At 26.9% G+C, this 26,838-nt stretch overlaps 1 protein-coding gene across 1 annotated transcript; it reads left to right on the top strand.

The window, feature by feature from the left end:
• The first annotated feature begins 24,302 nt into the window (after window positions 1–24,302).
• On the top strand, window positions 24,303–25,448 carry LOC119675959 (eukaryotic initiation factor 4A-like). The gene has a single exon (XM_038087176.1). It carries the CDS (start codon window positions 24,303–24,305, stop codon window positions 25,446–25,448), a length of 1,146 nt encoding a protein of 381 aa, XP_037943104.1.
• The last annotated feature ends 1,390 nt before the right edge of the window (window positions 25,449–26,838 follow it).

Here is a 26,838-nt window from a genome sequence, read left to right as displayed (position 1 = left end):
GTAACTTTCGACAAAAGAATTAACATTAAAGAATTTTTAAGTTAACAGTTTACAGTCAAAATGTATATTTAATGGCACCATATTTTTTATTTAAAGTTTGATAATCTAAACTCGAAAATCATTCTAAAAATTTTTTTTATTGATAGGTTTTTGAGATATGAGAGCTGCAAATTTTTGTTTTTGCTGTTTTTGTATACAGTTTTACATGTTACACCATATCTTATGTTATAAACGACCGACTCGTTTTAACAAGATATCAAATAAAAGATAATTTAATTTCCAACCATCGTTCCATATTATTAATCGCTATTTTCCAAGAGGTTTAGTAGTTAGAATGTTATAGATATATACATGACAAAAAAATAAAAGTTTTGTTCCAAACAAAATATGAATCGAAAAGTCATTTCATCGCCAAAAAAATAATAACAGGTCTCTTAATTATTGGCTATACTTTAATAAAGAAAATAAGGTAAAAGAAGAAGAAGAGGAAGAAGAAAATAATTATAACGCTAGAAAAAATCTTAATAGTAAATACCAAAGAAGAGGAATGGAAAAGTTAAAGTGTTTTAATTGTAACTCTTGAAATTTAAAATTTTATAAAGTATAAAATTTTAGTGTATTTAATAAAATTTAATAAAATTAGTGTATTTAATAAAATCACTTTCTTGAAGCATTTCCTTATATAGGTAGTTCTTTCATTCAATACATTTTTTTCACAATTTCAAGTCAGCTTAATTTTTTTTAGTTCATTGCTTTAAAAGGTACCAACAGGTACTTCGGTGCTCCTTGAAATGTATTTTAAATGATTTTTCTTTTTTAATGTTTGTTTTCAAATACGAAAATCCCATTTCAGACTTTTTCTGCAATATTTCTCTGCTTGTCATATGTCCTTGCCAATAGTTGACAACGAATTTTTTTCTTTTTGCTCACACCAAAAATACACAAAAACCGATGTTCAAATTACTTCGTAGTGCTTTCATGATTTGCAGAATGGCAGAGCAGGATTAAGTAAATGGTTTTCCATTTTTCATTTATTATTTTTTAACGAATTATAGACAGCATCAAGCAATATTTCCACACACATTACAAATATAGAAGACGTGCATTTTGCTCTATGACATCAGCAGAGCTCCTACAATGCCCGCATCATATTTGCAGTTGATGTCAGTTCCATGATTGAATGCAGCACGTTAAGCAAACTTTAAAATGTCAAAGATAAACTCGAAGGTGTCACAAAGCCACAGCAGCTCATAATTTTGTTCTTTGCTGATTTATTGCAAGGGTGTGTGGCAGTTACAAAGTGCAGTTGATATTGTGGCAACCAAGCCAATTTCGTTCATAGCAAAAAAGTTTACCAAAAACCTCTTTGTGATACGTTATTCATCAACAAACCGCATAGTAGCTTAACCTACCAAGTTGACAGCTCCCATTTTAAATAAGTTTCTTTTGATAGAAGACAGCATTGGTAGAAGTTTGGTCACAGAACACAGTAAAACTGTTGCTAAAAAAAAAAAATTAATTGGTTTCTTTCATAGCAGCTTTAACCAAAGTCCTGTTCTCATAAATAATCAAAATTTTTTAATGCTTACAATTTCATTAAATTCAACAAGTGTCTTATAACTTCAAGTTGATTGAAACATATTTAAAATGGAAATGGCCTTTAGGTATACATACCTTCGATTATATTTAGGTATTCAGATAGTTTTAAAAGAACACTGCATTTGTTAACTGATAAAATGCAATTTAGTGTCTGTATATCATATTTTTTTTTTATTTTAATTTTAATTTAATATAAAATATTTTAATGTATATTGAAGTCAAATGGTGTAGTTTTTACGTTCCTAAAAAGTTGAGGAATAGAATAGATACAAATGTTCAAAAAAAAAATATTTATTAGAATTACCATAAACCAAACTAAGTTTCTTAAATTAGAAAAAAATCTATTCAGAATTTACTTAATATTATGAAGAGTACAGTTTTCGAGGAATTTGATTTAAGTAAGACATTTGTTAATTATTTCATAATTAAGAGTTTTATGTCCAATGACAAGAAATCGAAGTTTGAATTAAAAAAGATGGCAATCATGTGGAAATTCTCAAATTTAAAAAAATTTTTCGATGTAATTCAGACTTGACACATTGATAGTCAAAGGTTTTATGCTCTATTTAAGAGTCGTCTTATTTAGTTTCCGCGATTTTACATAATTTGTTAATATAAAAAGATTAAGTAAGTACCTCAGTTTATTTACACTGAAAAACCAGAGATTCTAGTTCAAACCGTATTGATGCAGTGCTGATATGCAAGCATATATCGATTGTACGGATAAGATTTGAATTTGTTATACCAACTCATGATTCCTGATTAAATATAAAATTAATAAAAAAAAATTATAAAATTATATGAGTGGAGCTTACGTTTTGGCACTGTCAAATGTTACTAAGTGTTTATTAATTTACGTTAATTAGTTAATTCATTTAACTATTAATTATTTATTAATAAATTAGTTTAATTAACAGTTTTTTTAAGTTTAAATTGAGATTTTCATCTCCAAATCAAGTACTTATAGGTGTGCTATAAGAATCTGAAGATTAATTTGCTAGGATTTTTCTTTGATATTATAAAAGGTATGCATCAAAACTTTTTTTTCTAGAAAATGAAGTTTCTATCTAAAATTCAATTATTTAGAGATATGCTATAGAGAAGTGCAAAGCTTACTCTGCTAATCTTATCCTGCGGTATTATACAAGGCATGCATCTAAGTTTCTCTTATTATAAAGTGCAGATGGCTTTTACAGTTATCCAATATAAGCCCTACAGATATAATGGAATATCCAAAGCGTGTAGGTATCAGTTTCATTATTTTTTATGAAATGTTAATAATTAATCATTTTCGGGTGTTTAACATAGATACTTATCGACGAAGTTTTATTTTAGAGTGTAGAAGTAGTATACAAATTTTTACTTTAAGAGCCGATTTATACAAAATTTTATATAAATTTTAAGCAATACTTACAACATTTAAATTGTAATAATATTTGTACAGTCATTAAATTTTTGAACACAAAACAAAATCTTATTTAACATATTAAATTTTCCAAAATTCCATTTAATATTCAATTAAAATAATTTTAAAGAACTTATTTTGCAACCACAAAGTTACAATTATAATAGTGACTTTAGAAATGACAATTTTTTAATTTTAATAAATTCCTGAAACCAATGCAACATTACATATGCCTTTTGAACTTTAAACTATATTCCTAATATTAAAAGTACTTAAACAGATTTCAGCCCTCTGAACTGAAAATATGTATGTTTTTAATTACAACAGTAATTTTATAATAAAACCTTTACATATGTGCACAGATATGTAATTAGGAATAATTGCTTTAAACTAATAATTATTAATTAGTTGGTTTGTTTGTTTAAATCCTTGGGCAATTAAATTTATTTATTTTGGGGCTTAAATTTAAACCCTCGACTTCACATTTTAGTCAAACAAGCAAAGCAAAAACATTGTGAAGTATGATTTGAAACGTGGATTTTATCACCATAGTCTCGATAATCTATTCGTTTTATTTACGTTACGATTCCATCAACTTTAATTAAATAATTAAGTGCAGCAATTTACTCAACCTCAGGCTAGTAATTTAGTGATTTCGTATAATTAGCAGTTTGTTGATAGATACGGCACTATGATAATATTGCTTTAAGTTATATAGTGGTATTTGAGCTAATAAGTATATAAAAATATTTACTTGAGTATTTACAAATATAACTTGCCTTAATAGCATAGCTTCAATTTAATTAATTTGTATTAAATTTTTGTAGAGAAAAATTCACTAGAATTACATTTTAATGTTGAAAAAGCCTTTGGCATTTCCAGATACATTTACAATATGTACGTATGTTAGATATATGTCAAATTGTAAAAGCATTCATTTAAAGATACATTTAATTAATACCTACATAGTTATTTTATGTTGACAAATATACGAATATTTTTACTAACGAGCACATACTATTTACATATATTTACTTATTTATATATATATTTATGTCTATCACAATAAACGAAAGATAATATAATAAAAATTAACATTTACTATAAAGCAGTACATCAAAAATTTTTGTTACAAATTTAATTTATGAAAATAAATTTCGTTATATTTATGAATTGAATGCTTTAATCAAATTAATAAATTCAAATTTTATAGATAATTTACAATATTTTCACACGGTTTAAAACAACATTTTTGTATAATTTTAGACAAAACTTGAAAAATATGACTAAGTTTGTTTTACTTTTGCCTTTTTAACATTTTTAGTAAATATAAAGTAGTAAACTTAGATATGCCAAAGAACCGTGGATCAGGAGCTTAAAGACGCACAGTACTCTTGGAATGAAATCACGAGAGAACCAGGCAACAGAGTAAGATTGATAGAGTATTCTGCTTCAACAGAGTAAGAACTGCGAAGCACGGTTGATTACAATGCAAGGAATAGTAGCATTTTAACTGACGGGTCAAAGATAATAAACGCACTGGAGCTGTGGGCCTAGAAATTTTTAAGTCTTTCGTTCTTTATAACTACTCTTCAATATTTCTAGCAAAAGAGTTTGCCAATCTAGCAGCTTGTTCTTGTGTTTCAAAAACAGTCTTAATTTTTATTGATAGTCAGGGTTTAGAGAAAATAGTTTAAAAGATCCAAGATGAGTGTAATTTGGTTTCCTGGGTAAGCAAATATATTGAAAAATAATCATGCTAATGAATTAGCGATGATTGATGTCTCCACAATAGAACCTTTTATAACAATTTCTGTTCCTTCCAGTCATAGTCAAAAATTGACAAATCACCCTTTTTTGTTTAGGTTAACAGAATTTGGTTAAATATTTATTAAGGAGTCAAGTCAAAACTAATATCATTTACAAAATAATATCATTTTACTTCTAAAAGAGAACCTCTAACTTCATCTATAAGAACAAGTCGTTATTTTCTGAAAACACATCGATTTCAATAGAACAATGCACTATAGAAAGGTTATGCCAGTCTGAGCCATCGCTGGTAAAACTTTTGTATCACAATAAACCTTGAATATTGACGAAAATGACAAGTATTACTTTCGTTTTTAGGCAAAATTTGAACTTATTTTGACTTTTCATTTCTTATAAGTGTTAATATTGCATGTAAAATATGCTACAAAACGTGCTGCATTTTAAAAATGCCCGGACGAAATATACAACTCAGTATATTTTAAGATATCTACTCCTGATATCTAGATTTAAATAAAATTTAAAGCTCAATTTTGAATGCCTCAAATATACACAAATATAGAACAATATCACAGCAGAACTAGGGATTATGACATATCTTTTATGAATTGCAGTCACAGAACAGAATTCATGTACATCATTTTCTGAACAAGATCTTTTCGATAATCTTTCGATTCACTTTGAATTCTGTGTACTTTGTAAGCATATGTGGTTTTTGATTTTATTAAAATAAACTGATTTTATTAAAAAAAACTGCTGTTGCTAAATCATAGATAGTAATGCTTCGAAACAAAACACAAATTAATGTATTTTCGGTAATTTGGTAGAATGTATAAAACATTACAATTCTTTAGTTTAAAATATTCATAAATTTAATCATTTATATTTAATAAATTAAATAATTGATATTTAATAATATAAATGTCACTCATACGCCATGGTGCCCGATGCAAATATAATCAATGAGCATTTAGATCACATTTTATTTCGGAAAGTTTTAAATGATTTTAAAATTATATACATAATATTATAACTTCATTATTTTGAATAAAAAAACGAGATGTTATAGATATATATAAAAAACTTTGTTTAATAGCTTTGTTTTGCTTATTAATGCAAGTCGTGGGACACCACTTTTTGTTTTTAAATAAAAGTTTAAGTGCAAATAGTCCAAACTGACTAACATATACACAAATAATAGTATGGAAAAAGTTTATATTAAAGAATAAATCAATTTCTACCAGAAAAATGCTATTTTGCTAGAGCAAAACACTTGAGCTTTCTACAAACTTACAAACAAAACAATTTTTGTTATTTGACGAATCGGTTTTTTCTCCTGTAATGTAACTAATTTGAAGCCAGTTTAAAAATTACCGATGGTTGAAAAAATTGAACAAGCAATTTTCATAGAAACTTACAATACGAAATTGTCTTCTAAAATTTGAAAAGTGTTTACAAACACCTTTCTGACATTCATTTTTTTCCTTCAGATGATCAGAGTAACATTGGATCGGAATACTAAAACATCTAAAATCTGGTTAAAATTAAAAATAGATAACATAAAATCAAACTAAGTTACATAGATTTTTTACAAATATATGTAAATTGAATTAAATGTACCTTTATTAATTAATTTAAAGACTTCTTGCATTTATTTTGTGTCCTTTGAAATAGTAAAAAATGTTGAAATCATGTTGAAAATAAAACCTCAAAATAACTTTTAAGTATCATTAACGCTAAAGGGCAGGAAAAGTAAACTTCCGTGGTGACCTTCCGGTTTTTCTACGCTGTTGAACAAATATTTTTCCCAAATGTAAAAATGATTGTAGGTTTAAGGGAGAGCAAAAAATTTTATAAGAACTAAAATGAAATAAAAGCTGAAAAAAATAATAGTTCATAATCTATAGAGAACAAACAGCGGAAACGAGCAAATTTAACAGAAACTCAACATTTTAGTCAACGCGTTCGAAAAGGGAAAATCAGAACTGACATTTCTGAAAACATAAAAAGAATGGGTAAACGTAATTTTCAACAAAATTGCTTCCTGATGCCTTTTGTGTTAATTAAATAAAAATAGAAAAAAGATTATAATTTAATTGAAAATGCTTTAATGCTTAAATATAGAAATGATCGGTTGATTCAATTATGTTGATGCCTAATAATAAAAGTAATTGTGACTGATTTAAAATTGAAATAAAACAGAGTAATTCTATTAAATAAAAAGTTGATAACGAATAGATAATTAGAATAAATTTTTAAAAAGATACTGTATGCGATTTCTAATTAAAAAAAAATTAGCTTAATTTGTTTAAATTTGGTTATCTAAAAGCGTGGGGATTTTTTGAAATTAATTTCAGTTTTAAAGTAAAACTGTTTTACCAAGAATTTTGTTAAGAGTTGGCTTGCGAAGCAGTTATATACTCACTACATCCTTATCATACCGAAAAGCGAACCACAAGAATGCAACCACAACAAAGGCGAAAGCAAAGGCAATATTCCGCCATACTTAGCAGCTAGAAAGCTTGTTAAGTCCTTAAATAGGTCAAGCGTATAAACAATATGGCCATTCGCTTGTTGATTACCACATCCTGTGTGGCGTGTCTAAGTGGAAAATATGTGCAAGGAAATCAACGGAAATTTTTTCGGCTTTCAGCTATTTTGCAATTCAACAATTTTTCTGCAATTTCTTTTGTTCCTTTTTATAGTTTCCAAAGCGCGAGGCGAAGTGCAAAGAAATTGCCATTAATTGTACGTGTCGGCAGCCACCTTTGGCACGAAGTGTCTATGAGAAGTACTCTTATCAATGGTAATTATTTCTTTTTTTGTTTTTTTTTCAATTTAATTTTTCTTAATTTTTTAAAGCTTAAATTTTTTGATAAATATTTTCCGAAAGTTTTTAAATTTAAACTATAAAATTATTCTGTAAAATATTTACTTTGTAATTTTATTTACAGAGTATATGCGTTGTAAATACATATTAAAACATACAGTACTTATTACTTATTTATAAACTTTGTGAATAAATTAATTTCATTGTTATTTGTTAATAATAATTAATTATTATTAATTTTTATTAATTGTAATAATTTATTTATGTTAAAAATTTAGTAATTCAGTTTCAGAAGACATAAATTAAATTATGATATTCACTACGGTATGCTAATATAATAATTTAGCAATATTTTTGTTTGCTAAAAACTCTACTGAGAAAATCTTCAATCTGGCAAAGTTACTTCGAATGCATTTATTACTGCCACATATAAAAAACCTGTTCATTTCTATCACAACAATACTCCGTAGTCAATAAATTATGCTAATAAAAATATCTCTAGTTATTTTTAACAGTAAGTGCACTAAATTTTAGCAATAAAGTGAAATATGGTTTAGAAGTCATTATGGAAGCCCGAATAGTTTGTAATTAATTAACATTGGATAGAGTAGAAGTAGAATCCAAGAAAGAAAGTAGATTATTTAATAATAAAAATTAATATAAACCATAAAATTTTTATTTTCTTTATTTTGAAAAACTTTAAAAATACTTGCATTATTTCTACATTAATTTCCAACCATCAAGTCAGATGAATTTAATATAAAAACATTTAGTGAAATTTTTGATGCATAATTTTAATGTATAAAATTAAAACTCACTGAAATTTCGTAGCATTTTTTAATTATTTCCAAATTTGCATAATTAAAATTTCACATGTACTGGTTCATGCACAGATAGGAAGAAATGAGTACATATGCATGTCCATCGGCTGGAAGACTATGTGCATCCTAGTGGAAAATTTTTGTGAGTTCATTAAAAATACGAAATAATGTTGTACTTTATTATTTTGTGGTTAAGCATTACAACTGCAAAATTTGCGTACAGAACAAAGTATTTCAGCAATTTCAGACAATGTTCATTTCCTACATTTTACTTTTGTAAAAAATTATAGAAGAAATATTCATTACGCATAAACGTCGAAAGAACTCAGGGAAGCGGAAAAATTCATTAAGATTATTCAGTAAAATTCGATGCTATTTACATACTCGTATGAGTAGGAAGAATGACGTGGAAAATATAATTGTACGAGTAATTTGGAATCCTGCATTTAAGATGCTTATTTTTGATATTCAATTTTTAAGAGCATTTTCAGTGAACTTTTTATTTCAAATTATTAAATTTAAAAATTCTATTTTTGTTGAATATGTAATTGAAATATTATCAATACAAATTTTTTAATTATAAATATTTTTTGTAATTATATTTATTAAAAATAATATTTCATAACATATTGTTCTACTTGATTCCAGCATCATTGACAGTTATTAATATTGGTAATGCATACATTTTATATGGAATAACATTTAATATCTGTAGATTTAAGTGCAAAGATTAATTTAATGTTTAATTCGAATATAATATGTCATAACATACAATGGTGAAAGGACATCATTGTTGTCCTTAATTCGTATGTAAAGCACGAGTTTATCAAATAGTTTCACTATAAGTGAAAATTGAATTGTCGACTTCGAAATGCTCATTTAAGCAATTTTGTAAATATATTTGCCTGAAGTAAATTTGCATTGTGCTTTCTCATTAATTTGCAATAAATATTTGTCAATTAATTTACTAAAATGAACATTTGTCAATCATTCAATTGCGTTTTAATGACAGCCCGTGTGTGTTGAGGGCAAGCAACAAATGATTGTATGCAAATAATTGCATAATTACCATACTGAAAAGATACTCTAACAGAATACATATATATTATTTTGTTAATAAATTATAAATATTTTTCTTTTTATACAATGCGATTTATTTAATTATTTCTTTAAATTTTAAAATAATAACAGAAAAATGTTTTTTTTTTATTAACATTTACAATAAGCTTTAAACCATTACTGTACTTTCAGATTATTAACAATTTCCTCACATTATCCTAATTAAATGAATTTGTGGCAATAAACGAAAAAAATTTCAAAAAAATCCAATTGCATTAACAAAAATTTAATCATAATTAAATGCATGAGTAACTTAAGCTAAAATATCGTTGTTAGTGAATCATTTTGTGGTCTCAAATATTGGTAGGTTGGAAAGTAACACCCACTTACACGTAATGGTATTGTTCGAAATAAATGCATGGTAATAATAACAATAAGCGTGATAATTACAATTGATAATTACAATAATAAAATTATTACTCTAACCAATTTGAGGGAATAACAAATATAATTTCACCAAAGGTAAATATGTATATTTTTTCATATTTAGTGTAGAATATTACATGTATAAGTACATATTTGAAGTTAGTATAAATATTAGTTTTAGAAGGTACGTCTGCATGTTACTAAAATTTTTGGTTGTTAAATTTATGTATAGAATTCTCTTATGACTAATATTAAATAAATAATTTAAATTTTATATTTTAAGTGAAGTGGCAAAATTTCTGGTTGAGAGTAGAAAAAATCGACAATAACAGTGTATACTTAATTAAGTGAAATATTTATATTGGTTATTTGATTATAATTGCTTCTATTTATTTTATAAAAAATTTAAAAATTAAATAATAAATATATTAATTCAATTTGGAATAATATAACAAGTGGAGATATTAAATAAAATGCTTTATATAGAAATAATATTAAATAATATTAAATAAATTAAATATTATAATAATCAAAAACATATAATTTTGTTTTTGAATTTAGTTTTCAAATGTTAAGTATTCTTCTATTTTTTAATATCTATAACATTCAAATATAATAATTAAATCTTGTGCTATACTCATTATATTTCACACATATAAGCGTACAACCAAACGTTTTCGTATAATACCAATAAAATAAAACAAAATAATGTTATAAATCCAAATATAGACATAATCAATTTGCTTTAAATTTTACTAAAGTTAAACTTGTAAGTAGTTCGAAATATAGATATGGATGCAGTCAAATATAAATTCGACAAAAAATTTTTTTTTGCATAGTAGGATGTTGAAAAAAAATACTTTTCATAACTGATGAAAAAATAATAATTTTTACAGGACAATGTTTACTTTATTACCAAGTTTTGTAATATTTATAAAAATGTACACTTATAAAAAATAAAAAAATTACACCTTTTAACTTGTGTTCACTTTTAATTATATTTTTAAAAAATATTTATAAAACAGGACGAAATAGCCTACTTCTAAGCTTGAAAATTCAGTAGAAAGTAAGATAGTTCTAGTATTAGTATTTGTATTTGAATAAGTTTCTATATAGAAATAGAGAAGTAGCAGCAGTAATTTAGTGGTTAGTAACCTTAACCGTTGCTACTAAAGTTTGAATTTAAATCCCGATAAAAGAAACTAATTTTATTGTGAAATTTACAAAGAATATTCACAAAGATATAGACAATTTAGAAATAACTATCGAAGTTTTCCGTCGAAACAAATTTTTTTTAAATGCAAAAAAAAACAGGAATCATCTATATGTTTAAACAAAAATTCGTTCGGTTTTCAGTGTAAATCAAGATATCCACATTATTAACCAATTAATAAAATTTTTAAAATCCGCATTCAGTCACGTTTAAGAATAACAATAAAATGTTCTGTGTTGAAAAAAAAAGATTATTTCTACTAATATTAAATAAAAAATTACTACTATACCTTTTTATCAGATAATTAATCAGTACGTATATTTTTTTATAATTTTTAAGCTTATTTAATATAAAATTGTATGTATGTTAGGTACTGAATATTGAAGTTTGTCACGATGCCATATACAATTCTACTTTATTCTTCTTTATGTAGAAGGATTTCTACAACCTAACAGTGTATGTACGATTTTATGGTTTTATTTGAGTTTCATTGATTTTGTGTCAACATTGGCTTTAGCAGTTAACCTTCAACATTGTCATTTTATTGATTTATGCATTTGTGTTCTGAAATTGAAAAGTCGGATTGCAAAACTAGAAATTTTCAATACTAGGAGAATATGAATATTAATGTAAAAAAATGTGAAAACATTTCAGGTGTCCATTTAAAGATATTGTACAAATGGTTTTTATATATTTTTTTAATTCGGCTATAGGTTCTTTTTTTTGTTAAATAATTCCACATTTAATTTCTTTTTTTATATTCTATATTCCGAATCTCTTTTAGAGTCATCATGAGAATCACGATCTAACATGAATTAATATTACTAAAACTACATCTGCGTCATCGTCTTTATTCTATCGTCTACATTTCACAAATAAAATTACTCATACGCACCGAGTATCGTAATTAGTGCAAGAGAAAATAATAACTCTTAATATAGCATTTTTTAAGTAATTAATTTATCAACTAAGTGTTCTAAATAAGTGTTAGATGCACATCTATAACACTTATATATAAACATTTTATACGAAATGTTGTGCTTGTATAAAGCGCAATTGAATTTGAGTATTATTTGTAGTATCTTACAATATTGGTTAAATTAGTTCAGTAATTAATATAAAACTTAGCAATTTTACATACGCAAATAATTCACTTGCAGATATAATTTTTTTCATAATAATAATAAAATCAAAATACCTTTTTTTAAAAATTAGAACATTTGTTTGAAAGTTGGTAACTGATTATAATATTTTTAAATTTTTTAAGGTACGCTGACTCTGAGCTTCACATTTGGCAGGACCCGAGTTCGATTCCTGGTACTTGCAGTCTCAAAAATAATTATTTACGAATAATTAAATACAAGAATTATTTCCAAGACCACTGATGATGGGTATTTGGCAATACTCGAAACAGCTGTATGTTCAGCCAAAAATTCAATTAAATAAAAATAATATAAAAATTAAATTTTTTGTTGTTGTAGTTCACTACTGTTCGAAAAGACCTCTTTATAAATTTTTTATAGTATATTTTTCTATTTAATATTAACGATTAAATACAATTTTTTCGAACTGTTAAATTGCATTAAGTTCCTAAACAAATTGAGTATATACACTTTTTGTATTGTACATGCAATTCATAACTTTCAAATTCTCTCATTATCTTGAAGTTGTTTCAGTTTACTTGATGCAAATACTTTAACATCTTCCACTTGGTAACACTTGAGTGCACCTATCAAATGCAGCTAGTAAAATGCAACAAATGTCATATGTAAATTATGCTTTGTCATTTGAAGAGTAAAATACTTATGCCAAGCAAACTACATTGAGAACTATAATGGTCCATAAAAGGATTGCAAGTTTGTGTTGCCATTTTGCTGACACATCTTTGCATCCTAACATGCTATTTTATAATATTGCTAGCGTTCCAAGTGATCCGTCGAGTGTGTCAGTTAAAGTAGAGCGATTGATTCAGTTGACAATTATTTGTGCAGTGACGTAGCTATATTTTTCATGCTGAGTACGGCATTTACAAGTATTTTATGTTGCTCCACGGATGCATTACGTTATATGATACACATACTTTATGGCGTTCGCAAAACTACAGGACACTTGGAAAAAACAACTACTTTAGTGAAGAAAAAGCATTTGCATATTGAACTGAACTGTGTATTTTGCTTATTTCAGCAGAGTGAGGTCAAACAAGAATTTTAATAAAAAAATTTAAATTTATTCGAAAAAATCAAGTAAAATTAATATCGACAACATTTTTATGGACTCAATCATATTATAAAAAATTTTATTTATTTTGAGAAAGATTTTCTTTATTCACAGACTAATAAATATCTTTGTTGTTCATATATTTATAAAATTTGTTAAGGTAATTAAATAATAATTTATATGTGATATAGTTTTAATTTTTTAAATTTATTTTCTGTGTTTATTTAATGTTAATACAAATATATTGTATAAAATAAGTTATTTCACCTAATAAAACAAAAAAATGTCACAAAATACTTAATAAAAAATTTAAAAAAAATGCATTGTATAAATATGTTAAAAACACTATAAAAACCCTTTCGAATGCACAATTTTTTTTTGATATAAACAAAATAGGATTGAAATAATATTATTGAATAATAAACTGAGTTTATTTGGTAAAAAAATGTTTATTTATATGCTTAAATAAATTTTTAATAAATAAAATAAATAGAACTTAAATTCTTTGCAATTTATATGGTCAATAATTTTTGCAGCAATGAGTTTAAAGTATTTGGGGAGCCCATAGAAAATGTTCAAGGATAAAGATGGAACAGATGCAGATATAAAGAAAAGAATAGCGAAGGCTACTGGCATCTTCTCCGGTCTTTAGCGGGTATAATAAAACGAGAAACCAAAATTCAAATGTTTAATTCCTCCATGAAATCAGTGCTAATCTACGACAGCGAAATATGGTATTTAAAACAAGAGGCGATTCGTAAGGACACAACCGAAATAGTACATGTAGCCCTACAATGGGACCACCAAGGTGCAAGAAACAGAGGCCGCCCCAAGAAGTTTAAGCTTTAATAAGGTGTAACTAATTTTTTGTTGTATTTAAAAACAATTTCGACTACTCTGTAATGATTTTAATAAATGCATACATATTGTAAATAACTACACAACTTGACAAATAGAAAAAATTTAAGACTAATACCTTATGTTCGATAACAGAAAACATCAGTCTATAAAAAATAATATCTTATGGCTAATTTTTATCACTGGCATTGCAATTACTCAATTCATTTCACATGAATTCATAAAATATATCTATTAAAATCACAAAATGTTTATAGATTTTTTTATTTATTTAAATAAATTTGGAATAAATTCATATGCAAATTCAAAATATTTTACCAAAAATGATAATTTTGTATTTTTGTCATGTAAATTTATTCCAATGTCAACGATAATGATGGTTCATTGTAAGGTTTTCGGAAAAATATGTGTAATCGTATTCAAATGTAAATTATGTAGACAAACTTTATCCATTGTTAGATTTTATGAACAACAAAAATATTTAACCATAAATTCTATATATCGATTAAGGACTCAAAAAAAAAAAAAATAAATGAAATTTATTTGTCATACTATTTTATTGTAAAATGTAAACATTTGTGTTATGCGTATTTTATAAAAATGTATTAAAAATTCAAAAATTTATTGAAATATTTACATTTTGAATACAAAATATAAAACACGTATTAAGTATTTAAGTTCAAAATATAAGTACACATTAAATATATGCAGAAAAGAATGTTGTTATATATTTATCTGAGACCACCGGGATGACCGGGTTAAGTAGGATGATACACGAAATAGGTAGGGAATTTAGAATTAACTTGTGTTGAATAGTATCTGTGTTTGATTCGGTACCCGCAGGTGAAAAACGCAGCAAAGGACATCCGCATCTTCGGTGGATTATTGATTTGGAGGCGAAGGTGGAGTCAATGACGACTCATATCTATAGTAGCCAATAAGTCAGTAAGTGTGTCGAATAACCAGCTGTTGGATATAATATGTGTTAACAAACAAATAATAATAAAAGGAATAATCTCAGAATGGTTACAGGCTTCTCGGGGACGTATGAAGATCTGAGGTCAATTATTGCTTAGACTGATGAAGTGATAAACAATAATCTAGTCAAGGCGCAAAGAGGGGTTTTGAAGAAACCTCACAATTAATAGAGAGTAAAACTGCTCAAGTGCACTGACTCAACTAACCTCAACATAATAATAATAGGAAGTAGTATATAAAATTAGAATTTTTTTATTTACATTGAAATAAATAAATAAATCATTATAGTATAATTTATTCAATTATATTTTATTTTTGTTTAATTATATAAAAATTGAATATGATACTGTGAACTGTTAGTTTAAAGAAGCAATAGCATTATTAATATGACAGTTAGGTTAGGTTAGGTTGGAGATACGGTCGTATACTATAGACTAGGAGGTCACAAATCCCATGTATGATTAAAATTCTCTAATCTAAGTAAATTTTAATTACCTATTAATCAAATATCAAATTTAAAACAAATAGTTTTCCATATGCTATTGTTTAAGACATAAGATTTCGCTTCGAAGCAGCAACCTTAAAGGACGCAAATATAAATAAATATAAACATAAAAATATAAAAGCTTTTCGCAATATTTTACCAACAAAATTTAAATAATAAACTAATTTATATGCGCATTTATGCGTCTTGTGTGGAGGATGAATTGAAAAATATTTGGCATTTACATTTATATTGACAAAATGTAAATCCCCCACATTTTCTGCTGTTTCTTTGTAATTGTCGACAATTGCTTTGGCTTGGAACAAAACTGATGTGTAGAATACATAGGATGGATGATGCACTTTACCGCAAAGTTTTGGAAACCAAACCATTTTCAATTTGAAATATTCTTAAAGCGATGTTATTCAATTATTTTTATAAGTCGTCTTAACTTATTCTTTACCATCTTATGGTCCAATAGGAGCGATGGTTAAACACACATCTGTGTTTTATTATTATCAAGGAATTAAAAAAAAATATTCTTTGAGATTTGTTTGGATATATTTAGAATTATTCTATCATAATGATTTGTTAAGTTAAAGTTAACTAAACTAACTTAACTAGCATAAGAGTTACAGGAACACACATTAGACAATATCTAATTGCATTTAAATTAAAAAAAAGATAAAAAGTAATCACTTTTCGTATAATAATAATATATAATATACATATATATATAATAATAATAATTTATATACGAATCCAATTTATTTTATACAAAGTATAGAATTACTGAAATTTACTTCTTTAATACTTTAACCATCGAACTAAATCTTAATTATCTTTTTACAATAAATTACTGAGCATCAATTAAATCATTTAAACCGAAACATTTTACAGAAATTGATTGTGCACACTTGTGCTTATTGAAATTTTAACCTCGTTAAACCAACAATCAAGCCAATGATGAATTTAACACTTATCATAATCCTTGACCATATTTTACCAAAATTAAATTCAAACAAATTCATCTTCCTTAATATTCTGGCAACTTAATTCTTACATACAACGGCATACACAGCATCCTTCAAGGCTTCAAGGCAGTTGATGTATGGCAAACCATTTATCAATTGGGCTGAGGAATACTTAAAAGCCTTACGAAATTCTCGTTTCGTCACATCGCTGTCAACTCAAATAATAAAAGCCAAAAACCAAACTAAAACATAGAGAAAAAACCTAGAAGACTTCATATTTAAAAGGACAACTTAATCGAGGGAAAACATTGTTGACCTTTGTTAGAAGAAAGCAAAACACTGTTCGAACGCAGAAGGACACAAAAGCAAGCCAAATGAAATACTTGTTCAAACGAGTGATGAACAAATTCTGACAACAATTTTTACACTGCAGCATGTAAACGAGATACCAGAGCAAATGAGGACAAAATTTCACCAGTCAATTCAAATGCACACACAAGCGTACACGTGTTCGAAAACCATTTAATGGCCACGTATTTCAAGATGTAAAACTACAAAAAAAGATATAAAATTAGAGAAACACAAGTAAAAATCTGGAAAAGGATGTCTCTACCGCAAGTATCTGATTTCAAAAGTGCTGTGTTCGTGTAAAAAATGTGCGGTATTCAAAAATTGGAAACCAAATTCATGTATATCCTTTTACATACAGCAAATTGCTTTTTTATTTTCTAAATAAATTTGATAAAAAATTAGCACAATGTGAACATTGCGAAAGTTAAAGAAGTTATTCTAATGAAAAAATGTTATTTGATTTAAAAAAGCTATAATTATTGAGATAGTAGACATAACTTTTCTAAAATCTCAGCAATTTCAATTTAATATTTTTAAAAAAAGTTGTTCAACAAAAAAACAAAAACAAAATGGAATACTATAATTCAATTATGAAATGATCCTTTAAAGCTATGCTCAAACAGTAACACTGATTTCCAACTAAATTTACTATATTGAAGTAAATCGGTTCAATCAAATTTAAGAATATTTTTATAAAAGATAATTAATTAAATACGGCTTCAATGTTTAAGATCACCTTCTCTTTGCCACACACATAAGAGTTTACCACTTATAACAACTTATAATTTTACTCGTAATTATTCTATTGAACATCATATTGTTAGTAAATAAAGTTTGACATTATTGCTAATAATATAATATTATTATATTATAATTGTTTGCATGTCGAGATATTCTTCCACTTGTGGTTCATTCAACGTATTTTTAATTTTTCACTTGCTTGAGGCATTGGGTGTACCAACTATATTCTGTCCGAAAAGAGTTAAATCTTAAACATTCATATTATATTGAAACCAATACTATCTGTATATATGAAGTTGGATTTCACTTTTTTAGTTAAACTGTTAAAAGCATAACCTCTTCATCTATAGTTAAAGAGATCTAAGCTGACGAATTACGTTTATTCATTTTTTTTTGTTTAATTTTTAATATCTTGATCTATATATGATTATAACTAGTATTCGAACGGTAATTGAATTTAAGTGATCTGTTGTTGTTTTCTTTCTCAGCACTCTAACATTTTAGAACAGATGTAATAAGCAACATACAACATTATGACGGCAACAAATGGAGTGACACATAATACTTATGCTGATTTGTTTAAAAAACAGAGTAGTAGCAGTAGCGAAAACATTAAACATTTTCTCATATATATAAATTTAATATTCTATATTAATTTTAATCTTTTTCAAATCAAATATCCTTCGAAGTTTTAACCGCTTTCCAATATAACGAATTTATTAATTTTAAAAATAAATTACAAAAATTTGAATTGTTATTGTATATATTTAGGCATATGCAAATTCATATTTTATTGTTATTTGCCCCAGACCTGAAGCAACTCATATCGTGTTTTATGTCATGTTATATGTCAGCACGGCAATATATTTTAGGAGTGGATGCGATACATGTCATAAATATTGTAGAATCCTGAAAGCAACATAACAACACAAATAATTGTCAACTAAATATATCGTTCGCATCATCTTTTGTTGCATGCTTAAAATGTAAATGGATATTCGTGATTTAATCAGGATGTAAGTGAATCGGTACACAAATGTAAAAATACCATTTGCAGACAAGTGCCAACATTTATACTCGTACAATGAAATTTTTCAGCTTAGTTTGCTTAGAAGGAAAAATAAAATTTATACATAATTTTCAACACAATTGTGTATCTTTGAAGTGACAGCCGCTTGACTTATATATGGCATTTGAATACTGTACTGTGTAATATATGCAATCGAGATAAATGAGCTTTTATAACTGGAAGCAAAATACAAATGGAAACAATATATTTAGCCTTTCAGAAATTAAATAAAATTTAAAATAATTTTATTGTAAGAATATTGATATGAGTATATTTTTATGTGTGGCATATATTTAATAAGTTTAATGGTAATGACTCAATCGCATACTTCAGAATAATATAAGCGGAAAGATTACAATTTTGAGGGAGCATGCTTTGAAAATGTATTTTGTAATTTCCTGAGCTTTTTTATTTTGGGATAGATTTTCCTTTAATTGTACTAACAAAAACCACTACAAACGCCACAAAACAAGTATTTTATGTAGTACGTGCGATGTCTATATTGAACGCACGAACAAAAATTAGACGCATGAGATGGCGTATTTGAGGGATCTCATGTAAAAAATTCCAATCCCACTGTTCGATATTTCGAGAACTAAACTTTATTGACATATGACTTATAGTCATGTTATACAGACAGTCATGGTCGCGTCAAATGTGAAATTGTTGTTGTTTTTATTAAGATTGAGAGAAATAGAAGAACTTCAATTAAAATTTGGTCCCGGTGGCAACGCTTTCTGTGCGTCTTCAGATTATTTAAAACAGCTTTACACAATAAACAATGCCAGAATTTGCGGTTACAACGAGTAAGTATTTTTGTGCGGATATGTAAGTACAAAAAAAACGTAACTAAATAACAGTAAAAGCAGAAAATTGACAATTGTGTTATACACTCTCTATATAACATTCTTTTTAGCAACAACCGAAAAAAGTAAAAAATTATAGGGGCTATTCGTTATATGACTGTCTCTTTGTCGGGATTCTTAATAAAAAAAAAGTTGTTTATAATAGCAAATTTAACAATAATTCAAAGTCAAATGGGTGTGCTTAGGAAATCTGAGTTGAGTTCTTATTTGAAGATACTATTCCGATTACCGGTCGACGCCGATTTGACAACAATCGCAAAGTTCCCACTTATTGTTGCACTAAATATGCCAATATAACACAATGGAGCAATGGGTCCAAGTGGGATCCTTAGATTCGCTTACCTTTTAAAATATTTAAGTTTAAAGTCATAATATTTTTACATTAAATGCAATTGCCAAGATAAAACTACACACTTCAACTAACGCCAACCAGTATGTGTATGTAATTTTCAACTTGAAAACTCGATATCTAGAAAACTAAGCTATGTTATATTGACACAAAACGTAGTAGAAAAAGTTGCTCAAACAGTTCTATTTACCAAATTCCTTCATCAAATGGGAGTCCCTAGGATTTATCTGAATCTTGCTCATATTTATTTAACTTTATTTTATGTATTTATTTGTTTATTTGTTAAGTTTATATAATTTATTTATTTCATTTTACTTTATTTTTTTATTTTATTATTTTATTTTTTTTTAATTTATTTTATTTTATTTTTTATTTTATTTCATTTTATTGTATATCTCACCAACGAGATTGTAGAAAATAAATTTCGGCATCCGAACTAATTGATATAAATAGGTTGTAAAGTGCAGAACTGTATGGACTTCTATTTTTCTTCTCTCTAGTATTATATTATTCTAGTAATCTCAAATTGTTCCAAATTTTATTACTCAAAATTTGAAATAATCAAATTTCTTTAAATATGATATCTTTATTAATCTTTTTCAATTAAATTTTCTATTTTCAATTATTTAAATGCAAGCTTTCGAATAATTAAAATGTTCCGAGTTAGGAACCAAAACAGAAATTCAAGAAATTTCCAAACTTGAGGAGTGTGGCTTATTTGATACTTTGTGGCAGAATTTCCTAAAATGCGTTGAGGAAAACTTTAAAGTTGAGACAAGTGGAAACAAGCATAAAATCAATCATGGAAGTTAATGGATAAGGTAAACTTTCAGTTCGTTACAGAACGTGAAATTGCCCCTGAAATATTGTGTGCCAACTTTCGGAAAGTTTTAATTGCCAACGCGTACGGGGAGCTCAACAAATTTGTAAATATCCACACATATAAACTGACAAACTTCAGATACTAAGGTAACTTAAATTGAAAATAAATGGAAAAATTTAAAAAATTAACCAAAACTGAAGCGAAAATGAGATGACATACAAAAGTAAATTATGATTTCATTTATACTCTATAACTCGATAATGGAAGATGCAATGCAAATACTTAGTTGATGGTATAAACTAATAAAATAATAAAAAATTTATTAAAAAATTTATGAACACAGTTTGAAGTTTTGATATTAAAAATTAAATTCAATGAAAGTCAACAACTACAGAGGCTACTGCATTTCATTGTGAATGACAGTCAGCAAAGCAATTTCGATTCCGAACGAGTACCAAAAGTGACAATTAGAATGAAACTAAAAAAAAAAAAATTAAAAATAAAGGACACAAATAAACTTCAATGCTAGTCCACATGACATGTCGAATGGTATTTTTTGGGAAGGAAAACTTCTAAAGAATTTTCATTGTCAGCTCAGTTACTCATATTGGATGCATGTCAATAAAAATACTTAGTAAAAATGTTCTAATGACTGTGATATGTAGCCAAAGCACAAAGAAAGATACTAAAATATATTTCCAACTAAAATGCAATTGCAGTGATTTTTCCTAGAAAACTCATAAATCAAACTCTTTCTACTAGCTTTGGTTTCTGCTTTCACTGACATGGCAAGATTTTCAATTTGCATTCTGCTCGAATTTAAGCCAATCGTTAATTCCGATCGAATGCATATTTGTGCGTGTAATAAACTCCAGTTTAAATCGATTTATGGAATCATGCGTGTCGAAATTACCATTCATGAACGTATGAATGCACTTAAGTGGATATTTGTTTCCTTAGGTCAATTGAGATGATATATGCTTTTGTGTGCAATATAAAAATAGTTCTGGTATTTTAAATGAGCAAACTCATACACAGTACCACAACATAGCGATAACACACAACGACATAATTTAAATTATAATACTATCGCTAATATTGCTACTTCTGAAAATATGACAGAGTTAATTATCTTACAGTATAAACCAATGAAAATGAGGATGTCCTCATAAATATAATTTCTGGCGTTGAGTAGAAGCATTATCACTGTACAGTTAAAGAATGAAATTAGAAGTTCATAAATTGGATTGATAAATAGTAAAATTATATTAATTTGCCTTTTGAACGTATGAAAATCAATATATGGGTTACTAATTGAGTATAAAATTTATTAAAACATATTGTACCTGATGATTACTACTGATTTCTTGACTACCATATGGAACATAGGGCCTCCACCATCGATTTAAATCGTATTATATTAGAAGTTGTACTTGTAACAATTCTTTTTCAACTGTTCTCTGCCATGTTAGGGGTAGTTAGTGGTAGCCAACCACCTAGTGTGTTCTATCGCAGTGCTTGCCTTGCTATATTATTTGCGGATGACTATATGATATAGTTTTAATACACATTCATATATTAGAAGCACTAACTTTGCAGTAAAAAGTACAGCTATAGTGGAATTAAGTAGAGAAGGACAGTAGCAAACCAGCAAAAGATAATGTAAAATCGAATTAATCAATTTGTTTAGAAAGTATTTGTTGTTCTTTAGTGGCATTTCTCAATTTTGTGGATTATGTCTAGTATCCTTGTCTATTTATTGCAAGCAATTTCATTGTGCTTCTACTTTACTTGATGAAATGCGAGTTAGTATCTAAAGCAAATTTACTTAATAATGTATGTGGCCAATTAGTTGATGAGCTCTATTTAATTATAATAAGTTATTCAAATAATTTTACAGAAGTTTAGGTCCCAGCATATCTTCCTGCTGGAATCACACAAAATTTCATCCTCCCAAAATTTCCAAGAGTGAATTTCGGGAGGATCTCCAAAATTATACAATTTCGACGCATTGCCTTTGATGTGCCTTTACATACTTTCATTTATTAAGCCTTAGTGTATATCTTAATATATATATCTTAATATATCTTAATTTTAATGTTTTAAGATTATTTAACATTTGTAAGATTATATTTTACATTTACATTTGTGCAAATTTCAAGCTTTTTGTTATAATAGAATTTGGTAAGTATATTACACCAACGTATAGGTTAACTATATTTAGCTAAATACCAAATTTACGGAACATTCAAAAAACATTTATGCAAAATAACCTGACTCAAATCTTATGAGACACGCTTTTCTCAATTGAGGCAATTATAATAGGTGTTATCTTCTGTAAATATATTTTAAAAAGATAACCGGTTACCGGAACTATAAACTTGTCTATTGTGAATAATTTTTGGAAATACATGGCAAATGTCCAGTCATGATTGCAGTCACGTCACGGCAATTGTTGTTGCTTTCAATGCAAAATGAAAATTTGATACTGACAGCTCATTTCATTTTGCATTGAAAGCAACAACAATTCCGTGACGTGACTGCAATTATTACATGCTCCTAAGCAAATTAAAAAGAGACAACAGCTTATTTTAAAAAGAGACACAAAACCGTTTAACCGATAAGCAACTCTCAATGTACTTGGTTTTTTAAAATTTCTATTTTTGTTTTAAATATTTGAAAGTGGTTTTAAAGAAGTTGGGTTAAATAAGCCAGCAGTGTTGTTTTTTACATGCCTTTTTTTATTTAAATGGTTATATTTTTAAAATTTGTCTTTATGAAATTACGCCTATAAATACTTTCTTTTGAAGCTATCCTTTCACATATGACTCTATGTATTTTGTGCTAATTTAAATCGAAAACTTAATAATTGTTTTTTAAAAGTCAATAAAAAGGATTAATTATGTTATTTGCGACAATATAAACCAATTTGCACTTCATTTCCTTCTTTCGTGAAGTCGCCTCACAAACTTAGGTTGATGTCACAATCCTTTTCCGTACAAAAACTGGACAGTTTAAGTCCGATTAAATTCTAATTGAAACAAAATTAACTTAACATCATTTTGTTAGTTCACAAAAGTACAATTATGCAATCGTATTTGTGAATAATTATCAAGTGAAGAAATTATATTTTACCGTGTGAACAAGAGTTTCTTACAACGCAAACTGATTAGGCGTACCGTGTAAACAGGTTATTATTTTTCAGTATGAACAGTATTTTTTAGTTAGGTTTTGAGATTTGGTAGACGCAATATTCATAATACTTTTGACAGTTCTAAGTACTTACTCAGTAACGCAGTTTTCAAAATGAAATCAAGCACATTTTTAGTTTAAAGGACGTCAAGGAATTCCGAACATTAAATTGCTACATATCAATTTGAAAAGGTATCACAGAATTCTATACTAAATTATATTAAACACATCTGTATGGTCAGAAACGCGTGAAAACTTGCTGTTTTGAAAATCAAGCAAAATGGCTCAAATCGTAAGTTCTATTTATGACCTCCAGGGATTGTATGATAACTTTCATGATATGGATTTGTGTGAAGATTTATTGCGTGGTATTTATAGTAGTGATATAGAGAAGCCAACGGAAGTACAACAGCTTGCTCTAATGTTCTGTTTGCAAGGATATGATGTGATTGCCAATGCGCCTATAGGCACAGGGAAAACAATTGCGCTGCTCATTGCCATATTACAGAAAATCGATACAACGCTTAAAAATTGTCAAGCTCTAATCGTTGTTAAAAACTTTACAATTGCATCTCAAATAAAATATCTGCTGTGTCAGTTGTGTAAATTTATGGACGTCGACATTTTTGTTTACATGCCTAACCATAAGTTAAGTACCTGCCATCAGATAGTTATTACTACACCCATCCATGCATTGCACTTTGTTAAAACACCAGATCAGTCTGAAGGCATAAAATGTTTACTCTTAGATGATATTGAAAATATTTTAACATGTCAAAATACACGTATGCTTGAACAATTATGCCATTCTTTGCCGTGCAAAGTTCAAAAAATGCTCTCGACCACTATATTATCGAAGAAGGCTTATCAAACGTGCTGCAGCTTAATGAATAATCCAATCAAAATTCAATTGGAGAATAATAAAAGGCGTCTAGATGGTATTAAGCAATATTACATTGCCATTAACGAAATTTGGAAACTGAATACCATTCGAGACCTGTACGAAACACTACCTCTAAATCAAATTGCAATATTTTGTTCTTGCAAGTGCAAGGTAGCATTAATAAGTCGAGAGTTGATAAGGCAAAACTTCACTGTCGTAACTGCATATGAAAATATGCACCCTCTAGATCGCCAGATTATGCTACATACGTTTTGTTCTGGTTCAGCACGAGTATTGATAATAACAGATTACATGGCACGTCGCATATTAATACCACAGGTTTCTTTAATAATTAATTATGATCTTCCTGTGAATCCTAGAAACTATTTGTACCGTATTGGTTGTGTCAAACGATTTGGACGGAAAGGTATGGCGATAAATTTAATATCAAAAAAGGAATCTAAAAATTTGGAAAAAATAACGAAGTATTTTAATACTCAAATTGAAGAAATGCCGGCTAATATATTAGATCTGATATACTAATAAATTTATTTCTATTAAAAAAATTATTGATCAAAATTGTATTTTATATTATTTTTTAATCTATAAAGTAAAATAAATATGTATATTTTTATAATCAAATAAAAATAAATTTTTAACTTCTGAAATTCGAATTTTCTATAACTCGAACTAAATAGAGTGCAAAGGGTTGAGAGAGCAAATTACATGCAATTACAAAAAAATTCTTTAACTCGAAGTCTCCATAAGCTAAACCCTTTCTTTATAAAATGGACTTCGAGTTGTGAAAGTTTGACAGTATTTTTATATAAATAAAGGTTTTAAGCAATATATGATTTCGATAGATAGGCTATTTTGAATATATTTTTGTGTGAAGTTATCGTATTGGCTATGTGCGGCATCTCTCATACAAAAATGAAGAACATATACCATATACATATGTGACAAAAACAAAACACGATTAATAAAACTAATCAAATTAACTGACTATAATAATTATATAAAAATATTAAACTGAAAAAATATATAACAATTAAGATAACATATGCTTTATTAAACCTTGAAAATATACTTAATTGAATACCACAATAAGTAAGTGAATAGCTTTTTATTTCGTATTCCATGTGAATGCATTTTTAACGTGAACTTTTAAATTGGATTTAATAAAAGAGCAAATTTGTTATTAACAAAACTTTGTTTTGCTTGGCAGATAATTTTACAAAAATTGGTATTAGGCACTACTCTACATAACCCTTTACTTATCTTCATTAAGCAAATGAGGTTGAAAAAGGCATACCTAACAGAGCAATCACTAAAAGTTTACCATTTTTAGCCATGAAGGTTTTACTTTAATGGCTGAGCAATTTATGAAATGATCTATTAAATGAAAATTACGTCCTTTTAGTTTTCCTGTAAATGATAAAAAAGGGTCCCAAATAAATTACGCCTACCTTTACCAGATACTATTCAATACACGTCACCTTAGCTATTGACAAATTTTATACAAAAGGTTGCTCAGGAATAACGCTCTTTTGTCTCATAAACTATTTACGGTATATGAACTAATTAGGATGAATAAATTTGCTTAAGCATATTAAAAAAAAAATTTTAAATACACAAAAAGTTTTTCAAATATTGCGTTTGTTTAGAAAATTATTAATAGTTAAAAAAAAAATTAATTAAAATATTAAATATTATGGTAATATCAAGTTATTACATTGCATTTATCTTAATAATATACGAAATACTTAATAGTTGCATAAATAATTAATTTGTTGATTAAAATATTATTGATAAACTTTACTTAAATGTTTTATAATATAATAATAAAATTTTAAAAATAGATTTATTTAATGTTAGCACAAAATTCAATCGGAAATAGTCAGAACATCACTTTATAGTTATGTTGGATATT

The sequence above is a fragment of the Teleopsis dalmanni genome, chromosome 2 (assembly GCF_002237135.1).
Source record: "Teleopsis dalmanni isolate 2A chromosome 2, ASM223713v2, whole genome shotgun sequence".
Lineage (NCBI taxonomy): Eukaryota > Metazoa > Arthropoda > Insecta > Diptera > Diopsidae > Teleopsis > Teleopsis dalmanni.
Note: the sequence above shows the minus strand (reverse complement) of the source record. Positions and strands in the feature narration are given on the sequence as shown.

Excerpts from the sequence above, each read along its gene's own strand:
- LOC119675959 (XM_038087176.1), top strand. The coding sequence starts at position 24,303 with ATGGCTCAAATCGTAAGTTCTATTTATGACCTCCAGGGATTGTATGAT.